This window comes from Hirundo rustica, chromosome 5, assembly GCF_015227805.2.
Source record: "Hirundo rustica isolate bHirRus1 chromosome 5, bHirRus1.pri.v3, whole genome shotgun sequence".
Lineage (NCBI taxonomy): Eukaryota > Metazoa > Chordata > Aves > Passeriformes > Hirundinidae > Hirundo > Hirundo rustica.
In genome coordinates, this window is record NC_053454.1 from 34,967,111 (window position 1) to 34,993,439 (window position 26,329).

At 37.7% G+C, this 26,329-nt stretch overlaps 1 protein-coding gene across 2 annotated transcripts; it reads left to right on the top strand.

Annotated features, from left to right (window-relative positions):
• On the top strand, positions 1 to 20,885 carry AGA (aspartylglucosaminidase). Of its 2 annotated transcripts, XR_005700989.2 has the most exons (10): positions 1 to 154; positions 1,956 to 2,109; positions 3,274 to 3,386; positions 5,973 to 6,085; positions 6,890 to 7,001; positions 8,937 to 9,012; positions 9,719 to 9,826; positions 11,880 to 12,013; positions 12,842 to 18,434; positions 19,798 to 20,880. XR_005700989.2 is itself a non-coding variant. In XM_040065104.2 (9 exons), the coding sequence occupies exons 1-9, from the start codon at positions 10 to 12 to the stop codon at positions 12,940 to 12,942; spliced, it is 1,056 nt and encodes a 351-aa protein (XP_039921038.1). In that variant the 5' UTR covers positions 1 to 9; the 3' UTR covers positions 12,943 to 20,885. The 2 variants fall into 2 exon arrangements, 1 of the variants encoding a protein (XP_039921038.1); XM_040065104.2 differs by having other exon boundaries at positions 12,842 to 20,885.
• The last annotated feature ends 5,444 nt before the right edge of the window (positions 20,886 to 26,329 follow it).

Sequence of the window (26,329 nt, forward strand, 5' to 3'; positions counted from 1 at the left end):
CGGGCGGCGATGGCAGCGGGACGCGGCGGGTGCCGGCCGGGGGCAGTGGTCGCGCTCCTCTTGCTCTCTGTGCTGACGCCGGCGAGCGCCGCCTCAGCTGCCGCTCTGCCTGTAGTCATCAACACCTGGGCATTTAGGACGGCCGCAGAGACAGGTGTCCCGGCGGGGGCCCGGGCTGGAGCGGGGCGGGTGGGGGCGGTGCTGTTCGCGCCGCTCGGTGCCTTTCGGGAGCGTCCTCCGGGCGCACCTGGGTGTTGGTGCTGCTTGAGGAAAAATGAGTCTCTGAGAGCTGCTGTGTGGCCAGGAGCGGGCTGTGACCCGGCTGCCGAACGGCGCTGGCTGCGGAAGGCCCGGGCTCTGCTCCCCGCGCTGCCCCGTCAGGCTCGGAGGCAGCCCCGCTGCCCGCGGGAGGTGCTTCGGCCGCCTGGGAAAGCGTTACGCTTCCCATGGGAAGGGCCGAGCCCCTTGCCCTTCCTTCTCTCTGCCGCTGGGAGCCTGCAAGCTGATGGTGTAACTTCCCACGTTGGGAAACAACGCTAAAAAAACCTTACCAAAACCCACAAAGACTAAAGAGGGTAGTTATGAACTGAGAAAAGCTAGATCGAAGACGTACTTTTGCTAATAATGTGGTTTGAACTCTCGTGCAGTGCTTTTTAAAGGTGGGGGTTTTTTGAGATTCCTTTTTGCCCCCTAAAGAATTAGGTAGTTATTTCTTTGTAACTGTTGTTTTGTGATGTGTTATTGACAGTCTAAGAAGGCTTTCCTATGGCAACACACATGAGTTGTGAATATTAATTTTCAAAGACGTGCAGATTATTTTATTACAGCCGTGCTAAAGTAAATAACCCCTTACTGCAGAATGCGTGCTTGTGAAACGAGTTACCAATAAAGTCTTGTAATGGTCAGAAGTGAAATACACTCATGAAAATTGCAAGGCCCTTTGCAGCTTCTGAAAGCCTGTGCTAAGATTACTCACAGCAATAAAGGTAATAGGAAATCAGAAAACACTCCTCACACTGAAGTTTGCAATCGAGGCAGACATGTGGAGTTGGATGCATGGTCTTACTTCTTCCCTGGTGCAGGCGACTTCATGTAGTTGGCATGCAGCATCTGTGATGAAGCTTCTTGAGGTGGTTTACATCGGTGAATAGCTGGCCGGTGGGCAAGTGCTGCCTTCCCTCTGCTGGGTCTGTCAGGTGATGGAGAGCCAGCACAAATAGGAGCAAAGCAGGGCTGTGATTGACAGTGGCAGCAAGCTCAAGCATCTCTCACCTGAGGTCCATCCTTGTGAAATCTCCTGTGTGCACTGCCTTCAGGCTCAGTGTGTTAAAGTCATGTCATTTGACAGGACTGTAATATCTTATAAAGCTGCACCATGATCTAGATCCTGAACAATAGAAGACCAAGGGTTGAACAGGAGAATGTGGAGACGTAATTTCTTGTGTATAATTTTCGCTTTGCTTTTGTGCTTACGTAGTTACTGATGTAGGTTTATACCTTTTTATTCTGCAGTTGGACACTTAATATTCTCATATAAAGCTTTTGAGGGCAGCTCTTTTTTTAGCCTTTTTTTTTTTTTCTTTTTTTGAGTTGAAAGATTATTTTTTCTTTCCTTCTTCTCCTAGAAGAAAGCTTTAGACAAGCAGTGATAAATTAACAATTGGTTCTGGGCAGAGAAGGGTATTTGATATAGAGAACTTGTGATAGTTGGTAATAAATAATATCTCAGTCAGAAGAAAAGCTCTGTTTCTCAGTCAGAAACACTAACCAGTTATGCAAGAGAAAGAATATTTAGAAAAGTGATGCTTTACATTCTTTTGGTTATATTTTGACTTCATAATTTATAGTTTACTGGCTTTTACCCACTTATGTAGTAGACCTGCATCATGTCCATATTTAGGCAGCAGTGGAAACTGTTTTCCCTAGTGACATTTAATTATTTGTGTTGATTACAGCTTGGAGAGTATTAGAGTCGGGAGGTTCAGAGCTGGATGCGGTCGAGAGAGGCTGTGGGCAGTGTGAGATCGATCAGTGTGATGGGAGCGTGGGATATGGAGGAAGCCCAGATGAAAGTGGAGAAACAACTCTGGATGCAATGATTATGGATGGGTAAGGAAACGGTATGGAGAATAGAATGATCCCTGCTGTTAAAAACGACTCAGACCCCAAGTGGGAATGAGTTATAAAAGTTTTATTGAGATCAATTAAAAAGTTCACAAAGCAAAAGGGACAGGGCTGGGAACGTGGCCAAACACCAGAGGCTCATCCACGAAATGGTGGCCTTTTATACCCCTGGTGCTGCATCAGCTTGATGCATATTTATTTTGATTTTACATAGTCTCACCGTGTCATTGTCCTTGGTGCCAATGCAGTTTCATCACTGTGGTCCTCGGGACCATCACTGGATGAAGTTCTGCTCCTTTTAAGCATGTCCTTTTTAAGGTCATGTCTCAAAGGCTTGGCCAGCAACAGTCTGTCCAGTGTAAACTCACAAACCCACAGCACAGCACACAAAGCCATCCTCACAAAAACCAGCATCACACCTAGGCCACTGCAACATCAACCACTCCATAACACGTATCATTATCTCGACATAATATTTAATCAGCAATATAATTAATAATATAATATCAATTCATATAATACCCAGCGAAAGCCAACTTCCATTAACTTGCTTCTCACACCTGCCGTTTTTAGTACACTTAAAGGTCATTACAGGATCTTGTTGCTTTGGGGCTGACTATGGGACAAGCTAACTTGTGGAAAATGGAAAAATAACATACCTGATTGTTGAAGAGTAGGAAATGACTCTTCACTTGTAGAGCATTAATCCAGTTCTAGGTGTAGCAGTTGAAACAGATGGTTTCTAGCATTGTTAGCTTTCCCTTTACATTCAGTCCATAAATATTTCACTTTTGGAGCAATTGCCTTCCACAATTTATTTGCTGTTTAAAGCTGTCCTGATTAAAAAGTAATTGCAAGTGTGTGGTTTATGTTAGGAGTTTATGTAACAAAATAGTTACTGTACTGAAAATATTACTATGAATGGAAGTATTGTTTCTTGAGCAACATGTCCATGCTTGTGAAAGGAAACAATACATGTAGGAATTCTTTTCCTGCTCATGTGCTGACATCTGTCTGTGACATAAAACAATTAAAGCATTATGTTAAAGAAGCAAATTTTTTGATGTAGATGAGAACAGATTTTGTCTAGTAAAAAATGTGCAATTATTCTTGTGGTTTTAATAAGTTTTAAATATTCCTTATTTCCAGCAACACTATGGAAGTGGGGGCTGTTGCGGACCTCAGGCATGTGAAAAATGCAATTGGTGTAGCACGAAAGGTCATTGAATACACTAAGCATACATTACTAGTGGGAGAGTCAGGTAATTACTCCTTTAACTGTTTCCAAGTCAAACCCCCAATTCAAAACACTTCCTAATGAAATTGCCATGTTTTCATCTTGGTAATATGGGTGGAAGAATTCCTTGACAAATCAATCTACTCAAATAGTTCAAAATGTTTATTGTTTCATTCTGTCTCTGTGAAATAGGTTTATTTTTAGAAGGAAAAAATATTTTTATGTTTTTTTCCATCAGCTTAACTGCAAATATTGACTTGTAATTCCAAGGCTTTGCTAATATCACTGATATCCAAGTCACCAAAGATGATTTATTAAAAGATATTACAGAAACTGTTAGATGTAAATGTTGCATTTAAAACTATGAAGTAACTTTTTCTAATGAATGGCAGAAACTAGAGTTAAAATTAATATTTTGATATATATTGAGTATGATTAGTGTATTTCATAGTTTAAAAGTATTAATGAGAGCTTAAATATACAAAAGCTCAATAGAGGCTGTACTCCCAGGCACAACAAAAGAGCAAGAGTAAATGGGAGGCTTAGTGGAGCTTTTTAAATACAGGCTGCTGTTGGTAGAATAGTACCAGTTTCAAAAAGAGATGTTCATTCTCTGGAGGTGTGTGAGTGGTGAACAGGTTTCTTGGCTTTTAAGAAGCCTGCTCTGAGCCTGTACCTGCTCAGAAAGAAATACAGAGATAAGTGTGGAAAATTACATCCGAGCATTAATGGTGATTCAAGTGTTTTGAAATTGATAAGAAAAGATAAAATATTCTTGAAGGAATTGGCATTTACAGAAGTGCATGAACAATATTTTGATGGAGAAAAATGGAACAATTTCAGGAGGTGAGGATACAATTTGACTGAAGGTGTGAACAGAGAAACCTTTAGATTCTATTTAATTTAAGGCAATTGACCATGATTATGAGTGGCTTTTCTAAGAGGTAGTTCACATGTAGTACAGAAAAAGAAATTGGTCAGGTGTTCAATAGTGGAGGGAGAAATACTCCTAATACTCATTGGCTCCTCATTGTTAGTAACTATAGTATTTTTAAATTTTAAGTAGGAGAATGAGCAGAAAGGATAAGGAAAATGAAGAAGCAGAAGGATTAAAGTGTTGACTTAAAATACATCTTCCAACCTAAGAAGATAGCTCGTTGCCTAGTGGAGGCATGTGGACAAGTTTGTTATGCTGAGTCCTTACTCTCAGTGATGGCTTGCTCAGAAGAAAATGTCTAGCAGTAATGACAAAAGAAAGATGTGAAAGCTGAAGATGTATCTGAGTAAAAAATTGGAGATGTTGTTTAATGTTAATGAATTAATGAAAGCAATGGAGAAGTTGAGAAAGACTATTTCTTTTGAAGAAATATTTTTGTCGAAATTGGAACTTGGATAAGAGAAACTGGTCATCTTCACCAGATGAAGATGAATAAAAAGAAAATCCATTTGAACCTTCAAACTGGCATGTGAGAGAGCTAACAGTTTATTTTCTAAATAGAAATACTTACATTACAGAAAAGATAGCTAGAACAGTAAAATCTTTTTGTTAAATTGCGTGTAATCTCTGCAGGCATTTTTTATTCAAGATGCAAAATTAGGAACTCTGCTTCCTGGAATAGAAACAATTTTTCAAAAATTATGAAAGAATTCCTGACAAACATGCACAAGTACAATTTTATATTAAAAAAAAAAAAAAAGCAGTGAAAAACTCCCAAATTCTGCCTGTTTGTTCTATAAGTGGGAAAATACTTATTTAATTGAAGCTACTAATTTTCTTTTCCTCTGAGTGCTGATACTTTACTTGTGTCAGTTTTTAAGAAAAACATAGAAAAGCAATCCAGAAATAATTGAAGGCTTCTCTTAATTCTTGGGCTGGATATGTTTGTTCAACTGTGTGTTGTAGTGACATTGTTACCAAGGATTGATAATATAAATTCAAGCATCTGAACCTACCAACAGTATCGGTTACTGGGTAATATCAAAGGTATCTACAGCTAAAAGATGAAAGAAGAGTTGATCTTTTTTCTTTTCCCTGTGCCTAATGATAAGTCATTCTTAGAAGTGTCGCATTCTTTCATGGCTTGTGTTGGTATTTCTTTTGCTCTCTTGCCACATACTATATTAATTCTCAAAACAAGAAAGCAGTCACTTTTAAAGTTGCTGGGAATGTGATATAAGCTGGTGGATTGCTTTCTTCAAATATCAGTTTTAATGGTAAATGTTGTGTTGCGGTGTTATTTATATTTGATAAAAACTTGCTTTTTAAGGAAACTATATTCGTATGACTTATTTATTTCTGTGGCCCACACAGCCTAGGCCATTCTTGCTATACGCTCTTAGTTGTGTCCAGTTAATTAACAGAGTTGAATCTGTTTCTCTTTCAATGGGAGAACTTTTATGTTACTGCCTGTGAAGCAAGAGTTGCCTACTGTGATTGTACATCACTCTAATGGCTGATGCTGCTCCCTGAAGATGCATTTCTCATCTCCAAAAAAAGATGTAGAATTTCTTGATTTCTAAAAAGAAACCATAACATGAATGCATTATCCTAAGACCCACAAAACTGTGAATAAGTCAATGATTCTTTTTTATTTCGTTCTTGCTTTTCAAGCCTCCCTGTTTGCTGTAAGAATGGGGTTTCCATATGAAGATCTAACTACTCAGAAATCCCTTTCGCTGTATTCAGAGTGGCTTAATCAAAGCTGTCAGCCAAACTACTGGAAGGTACAGTACAGTGATGGCACTGAAAGGGGGACTTAGAAGATCAGTGGTGTAGCGTTGCCTCTTCCTTTCAGCTTATATTGAACTTACTCTTTACGTGTGAAGAAAAAGGAGTTTTGCTTATTAGACAGAGAAATTTTGATATTACTAAGCACTTGCTAGACTTGGGAGTGTATTATGTGTCTAGTTATTATTTCTTAGATCCTGCTGCTTTTGACCTTGCTGCAGTAGTGTTTTGGTGTGGGAGTTATTTTTTAGTTCTTAACTGGGACAGGACTTAGCAAAATAAACAAATTTTTCTGATGTATGTATTTTTTGATGCATGCATATATTTCTGAAAAGAAAACCTTTGAGTAGTAATTAAGGTCTTTAAGTAGTTAGTGGAGAGGCTTTATGCAGACCTGTGAATATATCAGGTAGTGCAGACGTCCATTAAACTTGCCTGTTGTGGTGAGCTTGGCTTGTTGTTTGAATGAGGATTTCTTTTTCTGCTGCTTTGGATGTTACAGATTTCTGTATGTTTGTACAATGGTTTGAGGGGGTTTTTTTGACCATTCAGTTGAGCAAAGAGAGTCTTTAATTTGAACAACGTAACTTTTAGAGGAAAATCTTTTTACTGTATAATACCAGAAATCAGTCTTTATTCATTATACAAAACAATGTGTGGGATCTCAGTACATCTCTGTGGTTTAAGTACTGGGCATCTAATGCCTTTATGGTAAATTATAGGTATTGACTGGAGTATTTTTTTAATTTATCTGTATTGAATATGTTATATTATTCATGCAAATCACAACCTAATTACAGAATGTGGTGCCAGACTCTTCAACATCCTGTGGACCATATAAACGGCGTGAAGAAGTAACTTACAAAAAACAGACCAGCTCAGAAAGAAACATTCATAACCATGATACTATAGGTAAAAACTTTTGGGAACTCTGATGCTGATCTTTTTTTTTCTCATTCCTCTAATGACTAAATCATACTTATTTAGAGAAAAGTATTTCATATAGGACTTATGTCCTGTTTATAGTGATTTCAAGATTCTGTTACTTATGTATTAGGATGGAATGCCTAAAAGTAGGATTTGGTTTTGGTTTTTATTCCAGTTCACTAGCTGCACAGACGCTTTATTTTTTGCCATTATCTCTTGTTCATTGCCCGGCTGCTTTTCCCACAGATACCTTGGCATAACTGCTTGGGCAGCTGTGGATGCTTAGAAAACTGACTAAATTAAGAAAATTATCTTGATTACGGTGTGCTGTCAAACCAACTTAAAAGACTCTGCAGTGGTAGAAGAAATGAGTGTACCATTAGTTCTGTTGCCAACTAAAAGCAGTTTGTCACACTCCTTAAGCTGATAAAATAAAGTTTGCTTTCATTTTTCTTCTATTCTGGCTTTTTTCTAAATCAGTAAATTTCTATAGAAACTAACATTAAAATAGATTAGCAGTAGGAGTCTCAAAAACTTCTAAGAATTTACTGATTGAGGGCTGTTAATTGCTAAACCTATAAGCTGATTAATGAGCAGATCACACAAAGGACTAGAGCATATATAGATTTATGTATTTAATATCTTTATACTTTGTAATCTTGAAACTTGCACTTTTGGATTTTTCTCAGTTTAGCAATCTGTCTGATGGTCTTTACAATACTAAGAATTAACAAGTTGTTTCAAGTGTGAATCTTTCTTCTTTGCTTCTAGTTAATCCTACTAATAATCAATTAATAGTCTACAAAAGTCAGGCAACCTACCAATTTTTTAAGTTGATAGCTAGCTTACTGGAGTAATTCAGCAAGTGCTGGAAAACTTAGAAATTGTGGAGTGTCAGGAGAGAGGAATCTGCTAAATACAGTTCAAGAATTGATCTATCATTAAGTAGTCCTAAGCTGTTTGTAAATGATGGTACTTTGTATTAATATTTCACGTTTTCCCACACCATTGTTTTACATATGAAATATGTAAATATGTAGTAGCACATTTTGAGAGGAGTCTTCAATCAGCATGCATTTAGGACACTGGTAGGAACTGATGCCCTTCCAGTCTTTTTGCAGAGGCTACTGGGTCTGTGCCTCTATGTTTTCAGCTCCTGCTGGTCAGGAAACTTTTCCGTGAGACGAAAATACTGCTTAGTGAGGTCAGAGAAACTTAATTCAGCTCAACAAAATCTGCATCTTGGCTCCTAGTTTGTACTGGAGTTTTATGCTAGCAGCAATTCATGCCCTCTCCTGCTCTGTGGAGGTAAAGTCTTGTTCTTTGTGGAAGCAACTGGTCCCAAACCCAATTCCAAGTGACAGTCTAAACTTTGCTAGTATGAGGCAGTGGCTTTCTTACCAGCACAAAATTAGCAAGAGGTAGGCTTATCCCCAAATTTGGTTTTCTGTCATGTAATTCTAGTTACTTTGGTAGGCAGTATGTCATCTTCTGCCAAGTGTAAGCTCATTCTTCTGACTTCTTTTTTTTCAAATTCCCTTCAAGTACTGTTTATAGTTTCTAAACTTTGTTCTGATAGTATTGGTGCTCGATGTGGGAACACCAGGTACTTGCTCTCTACTGGTTAACAAAGGTGTGTACAGGAGGCAGTGGCTGCATGGGCAGCAGTAACATGTAGCTCTGAACAGTGTGGCACTCACTGCTTCACGCTCCTTTTTGAGCTCTTGTAATAGATCATCAAAATTTTCAAATCTCTTTTGAAAAGGACTTGTTTTCCTAAAGAGTATGACTCCTGTGTTTCAGGATATTAGTAATTTGATTAGTGTGGGTGTTGTGGTTCTGTTTGATAAGCGTAGTACCAACTAAATAAATATGTTAGTCATGTTCCTGAATATGTTTTGTCCCTGTTGAAAATCTTAGGTATGGTTGTAATTGGTGTGAGTGGAACCGTTGCTTCTGGGACATCTACTAATGGTGCAATCCACAAACTTCCAGGGTTAGTACCTCTGATTTTACAAAAACCTTTTTCCCCCACCTCGTGTGTTAGACTTGTCATTGGGCTTTAAAATGTTAACCTTTAGATCACAAAATGGCTTTGCTTTTGTTTGTGCACTTGCCATAAATCCTGATATTGAGAAACTGATTCAGTTGCAAGACTAGGTGTGTTAATTGAGGGAATGCTTGTTTTTCAGCTTGCTTAATTCACCATATAGAGACACAAACAACTGGCACAGTTCTTAGACAACTTGTAAGGCAAGGCACCAGAGACAAATAAGCATTTTGGAGAGGTGCACACTCTCCTAAGAAATGTACATAAAATCAGTGCCTCAGGCTTGTGTTTTGTTTTTGAGTTACACAGTTAGGATTATTGTCTGTCAACCAAGTCAGACAACTTCTGGATTTAGCAACAAGTTATTGAACCTCTTAATATCCCCAGCTGCCTACTGTTGCCCACAGGCTAAACCTCACCGGCTTAACTATAGTCAGTACAATAACAAGACAGTTATGCACTGGAGGTGGATTAAGCCTCAGGTCAGTCAGGTTATCACAGTTCACCCTTACAGGTAGTTTTAAGACAAGACTTTTGACTGCAGTGGATTGGCCTCTTTACCTGTTCTGTTTTCCTATGGGTTTATTGCTAAGTCAGCTGGAGGCAGTAAGGCTGCCAAAGTTTGGTTTTTATTTTCTGTTGTTCACTACAGCCGTGTTGGAGATTCTCCGATAGCTGGAGCGGGATCCTATGCAGATAGTACAGCCGGAGGAGCTGCAGCCACTGGGGATGGTGACATCATGATGCGCTTCTTACCCAGGTTTGTCCTTAGGGCAGGCTTTGCTAGATTTCTGCAGCAAAATGTGGACTCAGCAAGTGAAGAAATTGATTAAAAATATAGTCTGACTTAGTGGTTGCTGAAGTGGGAGTAAAGGAGGGAGTGGAAGGGGAAAGAACAGTAGCAGAACCAAGTTACCCTTATGATCTGCCTTAAAGAAGAGACTTAAATATCTTGATGACAGATCCCTTAATACTGCCAAGCTGTGAGCTAACAGGCAGTGGGTAATTTCCAACCTATGTGCTTTTAGCAGAATTGATTAGCTTTCTTCTCCAAAGCATTTTGTTGTGTGGGAAAGTATCATAAATTGTAGAAGGGATGAGGTGTGGGTCTCATATCACTCAGGAAGTACCACTGCAGCAATCCTTTGTAATTGCATGTAATTTGAAACTGAAAGAGGTGTTCTAGTATTGTCACCGTGGTTGTATAAACTGTGTAAGATATGGCTCTCTTCAGTCTCAGCAGGAATCAATTATGGAAGTCCGTGCTGAACATAATAGGCACTGATGCTTTAAGGATAATGTAGAACTGGCCTTCATATTGCTCAGGCAACTTTTCTGAAACTCTGGCAGCCAAGAAACCCTGCTAGCTGTTGCATATTTACAGATGTTGTCAGTGAATTTCAAGCTGTTCTGAGTTGGTCTTTCAAATACAAGGCAGCTGAAAACTTCATGAATTATCTATCTTGTCATACAAGGTACCAAGATGAGTAGTGAGTTGATCTGCACTATAAGGTTAGTCAGTGAAAGCTTAGATTGCAATTAAGCAGCCTGAAGTGTTTGTCTGTAATGCTTAAAACATTTCATGTTTCACCAGTGGGTTAACCATCAGACTAGGGGGTGATTTACCTGTTGCTTTATAGATAAAGATTTTTACTAATTCCATGATATTTAGATATTCCCTGAAACATGAAAACAAAGACAAGAATTAGCCTTCCAGAAGGGAAGGAAGTGTCAAATAAAGGGCAAAATTGCTAATTTTTTCTCTATGCCTTCCCTGAGGTGGTAACTTCTTGTCTAGTTTTTGATTAGTGAAGGGACCCCTATGAAATACAGCTTTATATTCAGATAGTTATCTTTAGATAACTTGAACCTCTTTGATTTTTAAATTAAATCAAGGATAATAGGGAGTCTCAAAATGCAAGAGTTGTTCTTTTCTGTGATACTTTGATAACATCTGTAATTAATGCAATCTGTAGATGTCTTAATATAGCAAGTTGGTCTTGGTATATTCATCTTTCATCAAAGCAATAAGATGTTTTGCTTCTAAGTTATGCCATGAGTTATCATTTAATCTTGGGGTGCTGACAGAAAATGGCAACATTAGTAATTTTTTACCTCAGGACATTTTTGAAATGCAACTGGTTCACCTCAAGCAATTCCTTTAGATACAAAGGATATTCATTTTGATTACTCATAGAATAAGGGGGTTTTTAATCACTTTGAAAAAAATTTGAAAGTGGCTCAAAGTCCTGATCATGGTACCTTCATATTCTTAAAATAAAGAAAATATGTCAATTTTGATCTTTTCAGAAACTTTTTTTTTTTTCTGAAAGGTTTGTTTTAATGCTTACTGAACTCAATAATTTATCAGTAATGCAATATTGAGTTTTCCTCAAAAAATTGTTTTGACATTAGCCTTTCTGAAAACTAGCAATTACTTTTAATATTAAACTCAGTCATGTAATGAAAAATAGAAGCCACTAAGTCTTCTAAGCCACTGCTCCTTGCAGTTATTTTAACTGATTTTTTGCTTAGCCGCTTCTACTGCAAATGATGAGAGTTCTCTATTGGCTTGGCCTGCCATAGAATGATACGTGGTAGAGATGTCATCTTGTAGTCCCTTTTAGTCTTGTTTTTATTTTCTTTTTATGTAGAATTTGAGTAATAATTGCCAATATGAAGTTGGCCTAAAACTTATTTATCACGTGTTTCCATTATTCAAAGAAACCAGGGTCTCTTCTGTGGTATTTTAAATTATATAACCTGAGTATGGCTAATTTTCTGGATATGGGGTGGGGTTTTTTTTTTTTTAGTTATCAAGCTGTGGAATATATGAGGATGGGAACAGACCCAACTGTAGCCTGTCAGAAAGTTATTTCCAGAATCCAGAAGTATGCTCCGAAGTTCTTTGGTGCTATCATTTGTGCAAATACAACTGGAAGTTACGGTATGTGTATTTTGTGTTGCAGACAAGAGTGCTTGACCCTAACTAGGTCACAGATGTACAAAACTGAACACAGATTTTAAAGAAGTCTATAATTATTCTTTGAAGACTGCAGCAGTACTGGCCATTCATAGTATGGAATGCTGGTTAGCAGGGCAGCTGTGTCCTAGTGCAGACTGGAGATAATTGTGTGTTTTGATATCTTAGACTTTCACAAAATTTATGGAAGTCTTAGCAAAACTCAAAAATATTTACTACCTTTATTTGTTTTCTTGGGCTGTATATGATTAATTTGAAGGTTAAAAAAAAAAAAAATGCTTTGCCTTCTCTAGGTATGGCATAAGGGAGGGACAATATGAATGTTAAGCATAGCTTCAAAGTGACCTAAGAGTAGTCATTGTGCCAAGAATCTCATTAGTGAACTCTTAGATCAGTAGGAAGTACAATTTGCTAATCAATGTGGATTATATAGTTAGACTGCTTTGCTTACTCTTTGATCTCTTACTTCCTGTAGTTCTGTGTTTAAGAGATTAGTGTGGAAGGAACTCATTAAGTTAATCAGGATTGAAAGAGAGGGAGATTTTCCTGACTTGTGTTACTGTTTTGAATTGTAGTATAAGGGCATTAATTGCCCTACAGCAGTACTGTAAGGTACTGTATTTTAACTTAAAAATTTAATGCTTTCAAGATGTCTTGGGTTAAACAGATTGTGAAAGAACAATTATACCACTGTAGTAGAATTAATAACGGCATCTTTAGGTGATAAAATGCAATGACAGAGACACTAGTCCCAAATGTAGCAAATTAGAATTTTTTTTCTTTTTTTCCTAGGTGCTGCATGTAATAAAATTCCAGGGTTCACTCAGTTTCACTTCATGGTTTCAAGCCCTTTGCTAAGTCGACCAACTGAGCAAGTAGTAGACTGCATTTAATTACTTTTGTCCTATTAGCATCTCAACTTAGAAGAGGACAGTGCCAAATCCCACCAGTTATTACTTCTTAAAATGGTTGTTTCTAGCATTTAATGGCTATTATGGTCTGCTTGTTTTCCTAAGAAGTGAGTAGCCAGAAGTGATGAATAGTAACCAATTGAACAGGCCCATTGCCTTGCCATTTAAAAATACATTTGTCAGACATCTGGAATAACAGACTGGAAATGGAACTATACATATAAAACTTACATTGAGAATATTTAATTGTCTTTCTACGATTTAGTCCAGGTTTTCTTTTCTGTTGAAAATTGCATGAAAATGCTGACATGCAAGGAAGGGGACTTGAGGAGTAGTGGAGACTATTTCAAAGCTTTAATGAGGAGATAAGAACGCCTTATGGACCATTCTAACTTGTTCCACAACAGCTGAGAGTACATTTGAAAAGAGAGTACATGCAAGCATCCCTGCTAGTAGAAACCATCAAGAAGTTTTGATTGACTGGATGTGAAGACAATTGGAAATCATCCTGTCACCTGTTTTTTGTAGTGAGAGTTAAGTTATGAACCATAATCACAGTGATTTCCTTGTCAGTAATATGCTGTGCACTCACCCTGTCCTACAGCACATTAACCTCTGCAAAGGAGCAGTTGAATGCCTCGAGTGTGCCAGTTACCTACAGCTTTGGGTTTTGTCACTTTCTGTGTCCAGAGACACTAGGATTCATTTGTAATAGAACTTTAGCATCATGAGGATTATTCCACGGGTATTTGAAGATCTGTTTGGTCATTCTCTTAAACAGGTGGCTTGCTGATCATTTGATGGAATCTTTGCTAAACTTGAGGAAATGGCAGAAGAGGGGAGCAAGTAAAAAGAGTGTGTCTTGTCATTTTAATTATTCTCTGTCTACTTAAATAAATGAATTGGGTAATAAAAGCACACCTTCATGTATTAGGAAAGTTGTTTAGATGCTTGTGTACTGTGCCTTAGATTGATTGTTGCTTTCTGTTTTAAGTTGGTATCTTTAAAAGCTGGAAATAAACCATTCAAACTAGAATGGCTATCTTCAATGGCCTGCTATTGAACTTCATCAACAAAATGATTTACAGACTTCTGTCACTGGATCCTCAGAGCATGTTGTAGCAGTATTCACTGCAGGCCACAAAGCTTTTGTCAGAGAAACTCCTACTGAATACATCTGTAATGGCTTAAGATAAGTTTTCTACTTGTGCTACCTACAGTCCTTCTGCCATGGCTGCTCTGTCTTCAGATAATTTGAGCAGTCAAGTGCAAATAGATTAATAAAATCCTAGTGATTGCTACTTTGAAGATTGCATTGTAGATTATGAATGTAGAAGGTTCAGTACTGGGAGCTGAGTGGTAATATCTCAAATTGCTGCACTGAATCCTCCAGGATCCATTTCTGAAAGAGATTTGGGAACATCCATAGCTTGCTTTCTAGAGGGCTTATGTCGCACTGTACTAAAGGTTATGAGTGCCCTATAACAATGTACCTTGAAGTCACTGTTACAGTGCTAACTTCTATATAGTCAGCTTATCTGTGCTGCTTGACAGCAGCTGAACATGAGCCAGCTGTGCCCAGGTGGCCAAGAAGGCAGTGGTATCCTGAACTCTATCAGAGGTAGTGTGGCCAGTGGGACCAGGGCAGGGACTGTATCCCTATACTCAACACTGGTGAAACTGCTGGTGAAGCTTTGAGTGCTGTGTCCAGTTCTGAGCCCCTCACAACACAAGGGACATTGAGGGACTGGAGTGACTCCAGAGAAGGGTCTAGAGAGTAAATTCTAGGAGCAGCTGAGGGAGTGGAGTTGTTCAGCCTGGAGAAAAGGAGGCTCAGGGGAGACCTTGTTGCTCTCTACAACAGCCTGAAGAGAGGATGTAGCAAGGTGGGAGGCAGCCTCTTTACCCAGACTACCAGTGACAGGACAAGGGAAAATGGTCTCAAGCTGTGCCAAGGGAAGTTCAGGTTGTATATTGGGAGGAGTTTCTTCACTGGAAGGGTAGTCAAGCATAGGAATGGGCTGCCCAGGGAGATGTTGGAGTCACTGTCTCTGGAATTATTCCATAAAAGACTGGACATGGCTCTTTGTGTTACACTTTTGTTGGCATGGTGATGTCTGGTGAGAGGTTGGACTTGGTGATCCTGGACATCTTTTCCAACCTTGCTGATTCTGTTATTCTTTGAAAATTACTTGTCTCCATGAGACATAGGCACTAATCATGAGGTTTGATAATGTGGTTTGCTTTGTGATGATGCATTAGTTATAAATTAAAGGGTTAGTTTGTGTAATTATTTTGATATAGCATTAATTTGGCAATATATTAAATCATAATATTAAGAATGTACCATTCTGGTGTTAGGGACAGAATTCAGAATTAGAAAAATAACATGCTTGATATTTTGTCTTAAAATTTCTTTAAAAGTTATTAATGGTGTTCTTTTATGCTTAGCAGACACACAAACTCTTTTAGGAAAGATAATTATCAAGAACAAACTCCTGTCAAAAGTACACAAAAACGATGACAATTTCTGTTGGGGTTGCAAAAAAGTATTTTACTGTTTTCGATTTCAGTTTTTACTATCCAGCTTTTACAACACAGAATATGAGGATTTGTGATTTTAGTGGTTCAATTGAATGCATCTGTCTGTAAAGCTCTGTAGCTTTTTTAAGTTCATTAGCTTCTTTATAGACATTTTTTTCTGTTTCCAAAGACAGAAAAAGAATCTTTGCTCAATGGTCGGACTAAAAGTGAACTATGCTCTGTTTTTGCGTGGCATCAAATTGTTCCTTAATAACACAATCTGTGTGTGCCCTGGTAATGTTTTGTATGCACTTACTGACGAAAGTGCATGAAACACGTGCTGAAACACGTTCTTTCATTTGTAACTGCCTCAGTCAGGAATAATTCAGAGTTTTAGAGAATTCGAGATTGATATTTAGATGGAATCTACAATACTGTCTAAATTGCAGCAAATTTATCAGCATTTGTTGTTTGAGTTTAGTTTATCACATGACTGTTGTAACTCATGAACAGTGCTGTTCATTCTTGTTTTGAAACATGGAATGTGTGCAGGATTTCTGTGCTATTATCTGTAGTATGTGTGCATGAAGAAACATCATGTTAAATTTACTCCAGCTCTAATATAGAGCATGTATGTTATATATTAAGCACTGAAGTAGAAATATTTTCATTGGAGGGTCCGTTCATTCCTCTGCATAAATTCCATTAAATTTACAGCAAAAAACAAAATGTTCATGGAGCAGAAATGACTGAATCTTGATTTTGTGACTAATATCGTTACTGTTTAAGCTGCTGAATCAGAAGCAAACATTTATGTTTGTGCATTTAACAACCTTAGCTGTGTTTTCATTTCGTTTTTTCCCCTGACAGCTGGAATCAACATAAGTAAATACAGCTGCTGGTGCAGTGCTCTCTTGGTGTGATTAGCTCATACCTTTACAGTGACAGATGGTGGTCTGTGAAATAAAAGGAATAGCAACTTCAAAGAGTGCCAGTTCAGGGAAACCCTGCTACTGGTGACTTTTTTTCCTAATAAGATAGGGAAAAAGCTTTACAAGAAGTTTTGATTGTACTTTTTCCTGGTAGAGCTTTACGAAAGCAATTGTATTGTAAATGCCAGAAGGTTTTATCAGTTAGAAATGGTGATTTTGGTGCTCTGCATAGAAATAAAACCTGTGTTAGATGAACAGGAAGTTTTGTGTTTTCACCCTTTACATACTTGCCAAACAGACTCTGAGATACATTTTCACCGTAATTCTGTTCGATGTTATGATTTTGATTGGTGTTGTGAAATTATATAGAAAGCAGTGGATTTTGCCACTTGAGTGTAGTTGGAAAGTTGGGTTGCATTTTATATTTCTAATTTCTAAACATTTATCATTTAAAGATCTGGAGAAATAAGAAATTCAATTTAGTGAGAAATCCTGTGGCCTTGTTTTTTTTTGACTGTTCTTATGTACAGATAGGAAGACTCGAACATACTATTTTTCCAATACAAGTATAGAAAGATTATTATAGACCTAACACTCCCAAATAGGAGAAAGGCTTTTTCCCCTATAATGAGAAGAATCCCAGTGGTGTTTTTTCTTGTTCTGCCATTAATGGTACTTTATATTTTCTTCAAATCTGTAATTTGTTCATTTATAAATGTTTTCTTTATGTTAGTTCTGCTTGCTTTGTTGTCAGCAGACCTATCCTAACAGCTTTCTTGACACATTCTGGCTGTACCCATCCAGGTTCAATTGTTGCTTAATTTTCTTTTGGAAGTGTACTTCATGCATGATGTAGACAATATTACAGTATAATTTTGTCACGTAGTATTGGCAGGGAGGATTCAGTTCTATATTATATGACCTTATAAAGGTGACATAATTACTGAAGCAGTAGATTACTTCTAGTAATCTACTAGAAGTAGATACTAGTAGTATGGCAGCAGTACTGGTTTAGAATTATGCTTAGTGAGATCATGAATGCTTATTGTTCACAAGTAGATGCTTGATAGCAAATGTGATTATTTAATAAATACAGTGTGACAGGCTTTTTGAAAATAAAAACAGTTACACTGCTAGCTTAATGCTGCTTCTGGATAGACATTGTTACACAAAAAAATCCAAGACAAATTATCATGGATCATCTGTGAGATTTGTGGTTGTGTAGGCAGGCTGATCCATAGAGAAGTACAAAGGAACTGCAACTTCCCATAAATTAATATTTTTATCTGCAGCATTTTTCCTGAGCATTGGGTAGCAATGTAGAACTGACAATTTCCTACTTTCCTTGTGTAATCATTTCTTTAGCTGTGTGGGTTTTTTTCTGAAAGATTTAAAGTAATAGATGTAGCAAAATATTATAGTTTAAAAGGGTGGATGTTAAAAGTGTTGTATAAACAAGTTTATTTCATATGCAGTCAAGTGTGTTGTGCTAATCTGGTTGTTACTGAAGACTAATTTGCTAGTTACAGAGTAGAAAATAAATTACATTAGAGTAGCTGCAGTGTTAATGAACTGTAGCTGTTGACATTCCATCTGTACCCATTCTTACAAATCTCCCAACATGAAAAGTCCTGTGATCTCGCTTCTCAACTAGAGTTATGACAGTTTTTGTTAGTGCTTAGTGAAAGTGTTAGCCCCCAAAATCTGTCTTTAGGGGTAACATCACTTTGCCATGTGAGTTTAAAGGTATTACCAGCCTTTAACTGATTTCTGCAGGGCTACTTCTCCCTGCCTGCTGTGTCTCTTTGTGGGAGGTTACTGTTCCTATACTGGGACTGGCAGACTGGTGCATGCTTTGTTCCAGATCCAACAGTTTAGCCTCTGACCTCCCTCTGCACTTTGCACTGAGAAGAGCAGTTGCCTGCACCCCATTCCATGAACTCTTCTGTGGGCTTCATAACTTCTGATCCCAGAGCTGCAAGTAAAGGCTGCAGGGCTTGCTGGGGGAGCATGCATCAGGTATGTATATCACACCATCATCATTCATGTAAGCATTTGAGCTCCAGCAATCATAGTTACAGCAGTGCTAATAAAATCCACCAAAAGCAACTGTATTGGACAAGGAACAATTAAGTGTTAATTAACAATTAATAATGAAGGGCTGATGACAAGGTTATATTTTGTCCATCTCTCAAGGATGAATTCAGCTGAAAAAAGATTTCGCTGCTCAAAAGGGGTGGTACTACCCACATCCTGAAGTATGTGTTCTCTCTTCAGTTATGCAGTTGGTTCTGGTAATTGTGCAGCTCCACAAACTGGATCAGCTTGCTCCCTGGCTAAATACAAGTAATTTTTTTCAGAATGTATGCAAGCTGTTCTGTTTTACTTTAGGGCCACACAGTTGCTTACACGAACAAAAGGTAGAATGCAGGAATACGCAGTAGGGTACTGAGGAGCACGGGAAATTATCCAGCTAGTGACAGCACATTCTTAGTTTGGCAAAAGAAAACTCTTCTAAATTTTCCTGCAGGTTGAAGTGAGGTGCCTGTCTCTCTGCAGGTTTGATGATTCAACCCTCAGGCTAGAGGCCCATCTACTGGTTTTCCCCCAATAAAATTCAGTAAAAGACATGAAAAATTCGGATTGGCATCCAGTGTTCTTTTATTTTTTTTTTTTTTATCAACAGGCTATTGTCATGTTTCCCTTATTCTCTCTTCTGTCATGTAAATACTTAATTATCTACCATAGGTTTCCAATTTTTAGATGGGAAAGTACAGACTCCCCATATAACTTTCGGATCACCTTCTCTTTGTTAAAATGTGAATTTGAATTTATGCTGACTGAGGAGGCTTTACAACTTCAGAACAGCTGCTGCTACTACAATGCTTTATGAAAATGTGAGCACTATGAATTCAGTCTCCTTGACTGGCTATTTAATTGAAAGTTTCTGTGAGATGTGCTTTGTGTTAACACCGCTGTGTTTGGACAGACTATAAGATTGGATTCTTGGGGGGTTCTGTCACAGGGACGTCTGGTTACTGAATCACAAAGAGTTTTAGGAAAGAGACAATCACCAGTATGCTCAGTGAAGCTAAGATAACATCTCCAGGCACACTCCATAGAGCCATAACCCTGTAACTTAATTTAAAAAATCAAGACTCTTTCAGACTTGAGAATAGAAGTTGATCTTCCATAAAGTTGTACTTTTATAACAATAATGTAGTGCCTCAATATGAGAAATGTAAGTGCTAATGCCAGATAAATATTCCAACTGTCATTTATAATTATCATTTTTGCACTTTGGTCAGGCAGCTATTCATAATACGCCTATCAGTGTTGAACTTAACCATTATGTTCTGCTTTGTACCTATGATTTTTCCAGGTTTGGCATTTGGGAAGAACTTCAAATACTGGAAGTTGAGGCAATGTAGTCATCCAATAGACTATTTCATGTAAGTGCCTCTAAAGTATTTCTCACAGCATATAAAGTATTTCTCACAGCAAATAACAAAATCCCTGGATAATACAGTACTACTGAAGCCTTTAGTCTCAGTATTCATTTAGAGTGCTCCAAAAAGGGAAAATTTGCCTTTTCTTGAGAAATTCCAGAAGAGACCTAGACACCAGAGTCCAACATTTTAAGCTTTATGAAGACCTCAGTACTTTGTAGCAGCTGCTGTTTTCTATCTTTGTAAGTATCCCACATCTGTATGTGATTTTGTTAGTGAGGTTGCATAAAACCAGTAACTCCCACTGCTAGTAAGATACCAAGCCCTCAAGTTCAACCCCACGGCCTTATTGGATGGACCTGCTGGCACATTGAGTGTTGCTCAGCAGGCAGGGTTTGGGCATCTGTGGCTTGTTTGTTTTCTTCTAATGACTGTGCTATTATGTGTGAAACATGAAAATTCCTGTTCAAATAATAACCTGCTGTCCTAGGGTAACTTTATGATGCCTGTATCCCCAATCGTCTGTTCTGTTTGTGCTGTATATTGAGTCCTGTGCCTTTAAGACTGGTTCTAAGAGCAAGGAGAAGCGCGGAGTTTGTTCTGAGAAAACTGCCCGACTCCTCCACATTCTCCTGCGGACGGGGTGTTCGGCGGAGGCTTGGAGAGACTGCAGGACAGAGATCTTTTTTTTGCTTTTAGTTAGTTTCAGCTAGCTAGGGCAGAGAAGTTCCCTGGACTGTTTTTTTTCCCTTTTTCTTGGAACTGTTTAAACCTGCTCTGGACTGAAAACCCAGGGGAGCACTGGGGGCTGCACCTGCGGCCCACCGGGGCCTGGACCTCGGCATTTTCCAGCAGCGCCGGAGGGACTGGGACTGAGGAGAGACTGAGAGAGAGCTGAGCTCCACCCACGGCAAGGACTTTCTCAATTTGCCATCTCACTTCAGAAGGAGAGGTTTTATTGTTTCATACTATTCATTCTTTATACTTGTATGCACTTCATTTGTTTAGTAAAATAGTTTTTTCCACTTTTCTCCAAAGAGGGTTTTGGTTTTTTTTTCCGGACCGGTTGGAGGGAGGGGCCACGTGGGTTTGCTTCCTTAGAGGGATCCTATACAGGGGTTTTCTCCCAAATTTGTCCCAAACCAGGACACCTGCCTAATTATTCTAGAACACTGAGGCTAAAGAATCTTTTTCTCCTCATTTTCCTTTAATAAGTAACAGTTGTTTTATACTAGGTGGAACAGTTTTAGTAAGAAACATGAGATGATGAGGAAGAGAGCATGTGAAGATCTGCTTCTTTAGGAAGATGGAAGATTCCACAAGGATACACATCCTGACCTCTGTCTGTTCCTGTCAGTGCTGGTTAGGTAAACGTGTGAATCAACAGGTAACCAAGGCTACCACCAAGCCACAGCTAAAATGCAGAGCAGATTTATTTAATTATCTTGTTCACAACACAGGGCAGCAGAGACACACTGGCACACAGGCTCCTTGGGCATAGCTCATCCTAGTGGGCACCAGGAGGGTCTCTGCCTGCCTCACTACTACAAAAGGCTTTGTGCATCTCTGTGAGAGTGTGTTATATTTACAGGAATTCCACTTAAAACAGGCAGAGGATAAACCACACTAGACATAATAAATGGACATATTTTTTCCTACACTGACATTTTTAGCACTTCCAGCTGCAAGGTCACTTTGAGCGAAACTATTCCCTCCTCCTCATCACATCTGCTTTTAACCCTTTCCTCCCAACAGGTGGTATGTGGTAAGCATCTGGTAAGCATTCCTTGAATACCAGCAGAGCTCAGAAAACAGACCAAGTTCCTGAGTGGTTCACTAATAAGGTATTAATGCAACTTTCTGGTAAAATTTTGACACCAGGAATTTGCTGTCAGTGTGGTTCTTTAACTTCCCATTTATGACATTTTCATTTTCACAAGTATTTGTTCCCAATAATGTTATGACTTCATAGTGAACAACTAACAGCATACATATCTTATGCCTCAGAATTAAAAGCTAGGCTTGTAATTCTTTTCTCATGGAATGAGTAAATTTTATTCTCAAACCAAATATGTGGGACTACTAGCCTAGGCACAACCCTTTTCTTTATGCAGTTGCAGTTTCAGGTCTGCCATCCGGTTTGTGGAATTGACAGTTAACAAATTTCAGTATTTGTAATTATGTTCTGGCAATGTTAGCAGCCTATCCACAGGAGAACTATTCAGCAGCTATCATTGTAATTTCAGTAATTAATTAATGATCAGCAAATCTTTCTTACATCCGAGAGTGTTTACCTTAGCCTTACTTAACAAGGTTATGCAAACGTGTTTGGAAATGATGCTTCAGGGTTAGCTATCTGGTAAAGCAGTATTACAGCCTGAAGAGAACAGTGCACACTGATTTAGGTAAGAGATTGTGACTGCCATCTGTCTTAATCATATGGCCAAGCACATGAAATTTATGTTTCAGGATATTTTATAACTGAAACAGCTACAGTCTTTCTTTCTTTCTTTCTTTTCTTTCTTTCTTTCTTTCTTTCTTTCTTTCTTTCTTTCTTTCTTTCTTTCTTTCTTTCTTTCTTTCTTTCTTTCTTTCTTTCTTTCTTTCTTTTCTTTCTTTTCTTTCTTTCTTTCTTATTGCAGGGAATAAATGGGAGTTGTTTTATTTTCTTCTGCAATCTGAGTACATATTTATTCTGCATCTTGACTGCCTCAAACTCACACCTTTTTGAAGTCTTCCAAAACTCCTGGAAAAATTACAGTTCTAGCCAACAAATTGCTGGACTTGTTTTTGTGCCAGAGAAGAAAGTTAGGGTCATCTGGCAAGGATGCAAGGAAATTATAGAAGAAATTACCATTACTATAATGTATTTATCATGGTGGCAGAATTATATGTGAATGGACATAAAGAACAATTTTGACCTTACTCGTTGTTTGCAATGCAAAATCCTTTTATTATTTGCAATATCTAGGAAACAATGTTTTCAGTGGATATATACAGTATTCTCTAACTTAGCAGCTTTCAGAAGGCAAGGTAATTACAGATACCCTTCATTTTAAATACATGCTTTCAGTTGGGTATACTTTCAGATGGGTATACTTTCATTTTCAAAGTTGATGTAGTTGTGCTTTTTTAGCACTTAACACAGAGTATGGCTGGTTCTTGACTCATTCATGAGCAGATGCAGCCTGCTGCCAGTTGGTGGCTGAGCCTGCAGTTCTGCAGTTCTGCCACTAAAGGAGTAGAATCCAAGAGCTGAAGATTTTGTGTGTCCCCTAGTTATTCTTGTTCCTAGGAAACAATCCCAACATCAGTTACAAGGGTTTTTTTTCTTTTTTCAATCAAGCAGCCCAAACAATCTCTAAATATAGCATGAATATAATCACCTAAACTGTCATTAAAAGGCTCGTCTCAATCAGCAGAGCCTGCTAGCTGATTGTCACCTGAAACATAGCAATTAACACAATGACTGGTATTTTTGACAATATAGAAGGGCGTAACATGATTACTAGTGCTATCTCAGGAATTTTTTTTTCCAATATTTATTACCATTAAAGCTGTCAGTCCTGCATACCATATCAATTTTCAAGACTTCACAACAGCTACAGCTAAATGGATATATGAAATTAGGCTTCTATAAATTTTAGGAACAAAGTTCAAGTGCTTGAATTTTTTCATGTTTTTTATGTATTGGTCTAGCAATAAATTAAGTGAAGTTAATCCACCATGTGAAATGGCAAAGGTTTACTTTAAACTGAATTTGAAAGTAATGTGTTCTAGGTAGCACCAAAATGTAGCTTGTGTAGAGCACTGAGGAGGACAAAAGTTGTTTCAATTGCAGCTGGTTATCATTATCAGGGACTGAGTTCAGTATTATCTAATGTATTACATTCAAACTAGAATCACCTGAGATCTGCTAAATAAAGTTTTAGGTTAGTAATTATGCCAGTTTGTGTGTGGGGTTTTTTGTTGTTGGTTTTTGTGTTTTAGTGTTGTTTTTTTTTGTTTTTTTTTTTAAATTTCTTTTTCCATTTGTTTGTTTTCTTTTGTTTTCTTTTGGTTTTTTGGGGTTTTTTTGGGGGGGCTGGGGGGATGGTATGAGGAGAACCTTTTAACATGCACTATAGTTTCAGGGGTTTATTCCCATCACCTGAATCCCACCTTTTATTTTGTCCCATAACTGCTTTTCTCCTGTTTCAATCAATAACTAAATAATTCCTGTTCTAGTTTATGAAAACAAATTATAATTAGCAAAACATAAATAATTGAAACTTGTGTAGATACTGTAATATTTGCATATCTTAACAGTTTTATGGTAAAAGTTTTTTCTGTGCTTATGTTTCGTTCTGGATTGGTGTGTCCAAACATGCCAAGTCAGGCTGGAGAGAGATACTTTGTATGGTTACACCTTGCTTTGATGACTTGATCTTGGTCAGGGTTGGGCTCTAGGAATACAAGAACCTTAAGTAGCTAATCTCAAGAGTACATGTTTAGTGCATTTCCGCTGCAAAAGGAAAACTTATTTTCTAGCGTGATTATATGATGGTGGCTTTTTTGATTTTAATTCCTTTTTAGTGGTTCCAGGTCTTACAAAGATATAAAATTTCAAAGGTAACTTTCTGAAACCTGCTGTCCTTATTGTGATATTGTGATCATCTTGTGCAACACTGTTGCTACTTTTAGCAACTGATGCTGGTTTAAATTACTTACAGTAATCCTGAGTAATTTATGGGAAAAGAATGGGATATGATAATATTAGATATATTTGTTCTGGTCTACTTGAAGTCAGTTCATGTTTTTAAGAAATGCATTTGCTGAAAGCCTGCTTTTATAGAAGGGTTATTTTGTATTGTAAAGCCTTGTCCATTAGATGAACTTCAGACAGATTAAAAATAAGTGTATTCTGTTTTTCTAGTGAAATGTAGCATGAGACATAGCATGGATTTCTGGGTGAAACTGAATGGCATTGAAATACTAGGTGATGACTGAACCTTGGAAAGAAGTGAGGAGTGGTTAATGCAGTACAACTAACATGAGCTGCCGGAGAAGCAAAGGATAAGTTATATATTCTGTGTGTACAGTAAGGTAAAGAGAAAAGACAAGTGCATTATTTTTCTAATTTCTTGTTCGTACAAGTGGATTTTAAGCTTGTTTGTGCATTCTAGTGTTGAGTGCATAGTGCATTTTTTACTTTTATCCTCTATAAGGCCAAGTATTGACATAAATGTTATTTTTCAGTTATAATCAAAGCAAGTTACACTGTTATATTCAAGACCGCTTCATGTGAAAGTACCATCCTTAAGCAGTTTCCCAACAGCCCACCATCTTTGCCTTAAGTGTAACTTTGGTTAAATGTATTTTTCACTTCCACAGGCTCAGCAGTATTGCTATAGTAATGAGTTTAACTTTTATATTGCGAAGTTGCTCTTCAAATGTAGTCTAGATAAAATTTAAATTTAGATTTTATTTTGTTGATATATGTCTTGTAAACTGAGTGTTTTTCTAAAGGCATTTCAAAATTTTCATTTTTATGGTTAAGGTCATACTGAAGTTCTAAATGTATTTAATAAATTAAGAAATGCCTGGATTTTGTTTCTTTTTTACTAAAACCTTTGGGGTTTTGCTGGTATAGAATTATTTATAGTTTGAGAAATGTAGTCTGAATTATTTTTATGAGAGGTTATGCATTACTTTTTTCCCCTAGTTGTTCTTAATGGATATTGCCTTAGATTTGAAATAATGTTAGCCTAAGTCAATACTGTGCTTTTCAAAAGTCAACTAGCTGGAGCAAAAGCACCTTGCAAATGCTACTTAACTGGGGGTGGGTAACAAAGCTGGTGATCCCTGTGTCGTGCTGCATGGTTTTTTGAATAAAGCTTAAAATGCGTTTCCAAATTTTCCCTATTTCAGGTGGTTTTTTCCATACTGCAGTGTCCTAGTTTCTGATAAATTATGAAGGATTTTTTGCACATCAAATTGTTACTGTCACTGTCGTCATGAGTACTGTGATAGAATAAAAGAAGGTATGTTTACAGAAAAAAGCCACAAAAAATTCTAAATCCACATGTTTTCTACAGAAGTGTACATTAGGTGATTATTTAATCCTTTCTAGATGTAAGTGTATGTGAATAAATACCTCTGAGGAATATGTGATGCTCTAGCTTCTATGGCAAGGCCCATTTTGAGTACTGTATCTTTGGAGCTGTCTGGAATCCACCTGAAACAGTCAGCAGCATTTACACATAAATCATTTTCTAGTCTACTGAAATCTGCAGTTGGATTTACTCATAACCTGAGATTAAAGCCTGTTTAATCTGAGCTCAGAGCAGTTGGATATCTGAAATGCAGATGGAGATAATAGAGGTTGGAGTGAAAGACCACACAGACTTTTGGTGTTGTAGATTTCAGCTCCATATGTAGTTGAACCAGTCAAATGGGCCTTGTCCTGCCAAAACAGAGGAACTC

Bases quoted from the DNA above. Each gene is read 5' to 3' on its own strand.
- AGA (XM_040065104.2), top strand. From the start codon at position 10: ATGGCAGCGGGACGCGGCGGGTGCCGGCCGGGGGCAGTGGTCGCGCTC. The intron at 155-1,955 runs GTGTCCCGGCGG...TGTTGATTACAG, and splicing joins TAGGACGGCCGCAGAGACAG to CTTGGAGAGTATTAGAGTCG. The intron at 9,827-11,879 runs GTTTGTCCTTAG...TTTTTTTTTTAG, and splicing joins ATGATGCGCTTCTTACCCAG to TTATCAAGCTGTGGAATATA.